At 35.2% G+C, this 2,925-nt stretch overlaps 1 protein-coding gene across 1 annotated transcript; it reads left to right on the top strand.

Moving 5' to 3' along the window:
• The first annotated feature begins 266 nt into the window (after nt 1-266).
• On the top strand, nt 267-2,624 carry LOC115982776 (probable root meristem growth factor 8). Its single transcript, XM_031105488.1, has 4 exons — nt 267-547; nt 630-697; nt 800-854; nt 2,040-2,624. The coding sequence occupies exons 1-4, from the start codon at nt 448-450 to the stop codon at nt 2,216-2,218; spliced, it is 402 nt and encodes a 133-aa protein (XP_030961348.1). The 5' UTR covers nt 267-447; the 3' UTR covers nt 2,219-2,624.
• Nucleotides 2,625-2,925: the final 301 nt, after the last annotated feature.

Here is a 2,925-nt window from a genome sequence, read left to right as displayed (position 1 = left end):
CATAAGTGACTATTAAAATAATTCAAGGACACATGAGGTGGCCTAGTCCCTTTTAGATAAGAAAAAGTAGAGGCCAGGAAGATTATTTTGAAGCACATCACCATGGAATTATCAAATATTTTCTTTCACCATTTGGGCAAAGAAAAATTGAGCTGTTGTTCGTCCTTCACATAAATTAGCATGATAGAAACTGAGGGCCCTACAAGATTAGGTGATAAAACCAACCCCAAAGGCGTGAAGCCTTCTAAAAAGGGATGAGATTTCCATGTACTTGTTTTGGAACTCTCTATTTTGTGTTTTGTGTATGCCCCCCCTCTCTGTCTCTCTCGTGGCTGTCCTCCCTTGATGAGTTGGTGGATATAAATCAAACCCATTTCCTCCCCTGTTTGATATAGAATCAATCCCATATAAGTTTTTCATGCAAGCCCCCTAGCTAGCTAGTAAGTAATGGAGCTGATAGTTATGACTACGCTGTGTTTTGTCCTCTTGGCTTTGCTAACACCATCTGCTTCTTTACAAATTCAGGTGCAACCATCACATGAAAGGGGTACAATCTCTCTCTCTCTCCACTAATACTCTTCCTCTCTTTTAAGGTTTACGATCTCATTACTTTGCATTACTGCTGGCAGCCAATGAACTCCAGCATTATTCTCTCCCTGCACTACCAAGAAAGCTCAGACTCTTTGAGGAAGTAACGGTAAGAACCCATTTGAGAGAATCGAAAAATCTTGTTATTTGATTATTAGACATCTCTATATGTTTCTTAACTTAATTCCTCTCTTACTTCGCTGAGAAACAGGTTAAAGAATATGGAGGTCAAGATTCCACATCATACAATGAGGAATATGTTGCAGGTGATCACCTACTTAATTTATATCACAAAATAAAATTCCCTATATATAAAAGTTACATAGCTTTGTCATCATAGAGGGAAAGCGTTGGAAAACAAAGCTATGGCAATATGGGATATATATATATATATATATATATGTAATGTAAGAAACAGTGACCCTAGGCTTCTATTTAATAGCATCCAAGTAGTAACCTTTTCTCAGGTGCACAAAAAATTTACAGTAAGATTTTTTCGTAGCCTTGACATGAATATTATTGCAATATTAGATTTGCAAATAGCATTTCTTGGCCTTTCTATTATGAGTATATAAGAGGGCCTTATTCTGATATGGTGCACCTTGTACAGGGCTCTGTAATTCACAAATGAAATTGTTGAATATTTCCTCCTACTCGAGCAACCTCTTTTATTTTCTCCCTTATTTTTTTCTCTATTGACCAAATGCTTCGTTCCCGAAGACATATATTATTAGCTAGTTATTTTAGAAGCAGAACAGATGCAGTTTTTGTAGCTAGCTTGCAAATTAGTTCTTCAGTATTAATTTGGAGGATTAGCAGTAGTATTACGTTTCTGGTTTCTTATTAATTAGTTATTTTAGAAGCAGAACAGATGCAGTTTTTGTAGCTAGCTTGCAACTTTTTTTTAGGCTATTTGATGAAAGAAAATAAAATTAACTTAAGCTAGTACTTTCGGTTTCAGCTTCTAAACAATACTTTTCAAATAACTAACTTCTTCCAAAAACTTAACACCTTTTTATGGGTTAGGTAAAAAGAAATTAATACACCAATAACAAAATGTTAAGAAGATAGTATAAAAGTTGGGTCACATTAACTATTCATTTTGAAAAAGTTTTTAATGAGAAATTGAAAAAATTGTTAAAACAATGAATTATTTTTTTGTTTTTCTATAAAATGTTTTCTAAAATGGATTACTAATATATGTTTTAAGGGTACACATTAATATATAGTGAGACTCTTACGCATATGTGACTAAACTATCACACTGGTTGATATACATTACTTCCATAATCTTACGCACACTGTCTACATTTTTTTATTGATATTGACGTTTAAGATGAGTAAAATGTAGAAAAGTGCCAATTCTCACGTAACAATATCTAATTAATTATGTGCTAAACATGGTTCAGCGACATGTTTTAATTACTAATTATTTGATGGGACATGTCCAGGTAAGCAGGCAAAGCATAATAACAAGGAGCAAGTTAATAATGTGGTGCATGGAAACAAAGGGACATGGAGAGAATGGGTGGAGAGAGGTGCAGATGAGTCAGATTTTTATACAATGGATTATTCCAGTGTTAGAAGAAGACCTCCCATACATAACAAGTCCATGCCGGTTACTCCATGAAACATGGGATCAAGCTGAGTCAAGGGTATCGGATTTCATTCCCAGAGTACAAGTACAGATCAACAAGCTACTTAAGTCACTTTTTGGATACAGTTTTGGCAAAAGTAATTAGGGAATTGAGGAATGTGTCTTCTTCTATTGTGTATTGTGGCCGACATTACGGAGCAAAATTCTAAGATTTTGTTTTAAAACCCCACAAAAGGACCCTACGTACCCCTACCGGTGCGTACAAGTTAATTCTATATTTGTCTTATCGATCAACTTTTTTTTTTCTAAATACTAGTCAAATATTGGGCTCACAAACCCGAACCCCACAGTCTCACGAGTTACAAACACGTTTGTATTAGTTGGAAACCAACAGTACGTGCTTGATTATAGTAAACAAGTTTAATTTGTATTGTATTGATCGATGGGAAGTGGAAGTGGGAGACGTTCAAGTTTCAACCTCGGTATTAAACCCTACGTTACGTTGTCACGCCATACATTTTGGCACATGTGATGTACTTTTGGACTTTGTTGTTACCATCGAGAGGGAACACCTTTCTATGGCATGATAGTAGTACGAATGTTTGACCCTCTAATAGATTTGAGCATTCCAATTATTTAATCATGGACTCCTGCTCACCCATTCTAATTACCAGACAATCGTGTATGCATGTTCTCTAGCTAGTTTAATTTGCATATTTTATTGTGTGAATATGGGGCAT

This window comes from Quercus lobata, chromosome 3 (genome assembly GCF_001633185.2).
Source record: "Quercus lobata isolate SW786 chromosome 3, ValleyOak3.0 Primary Assembly, whole genome shotgun sequence".
NCBI lineage: Eukaryota > Viridiplantae > Streptophyta > Magnoliopsida > Fagales > Fagaceae > Quercus > Quercus lobata.
This window is presented reverse-complemented; position numbering and strand designations above follow the sequence as displayed.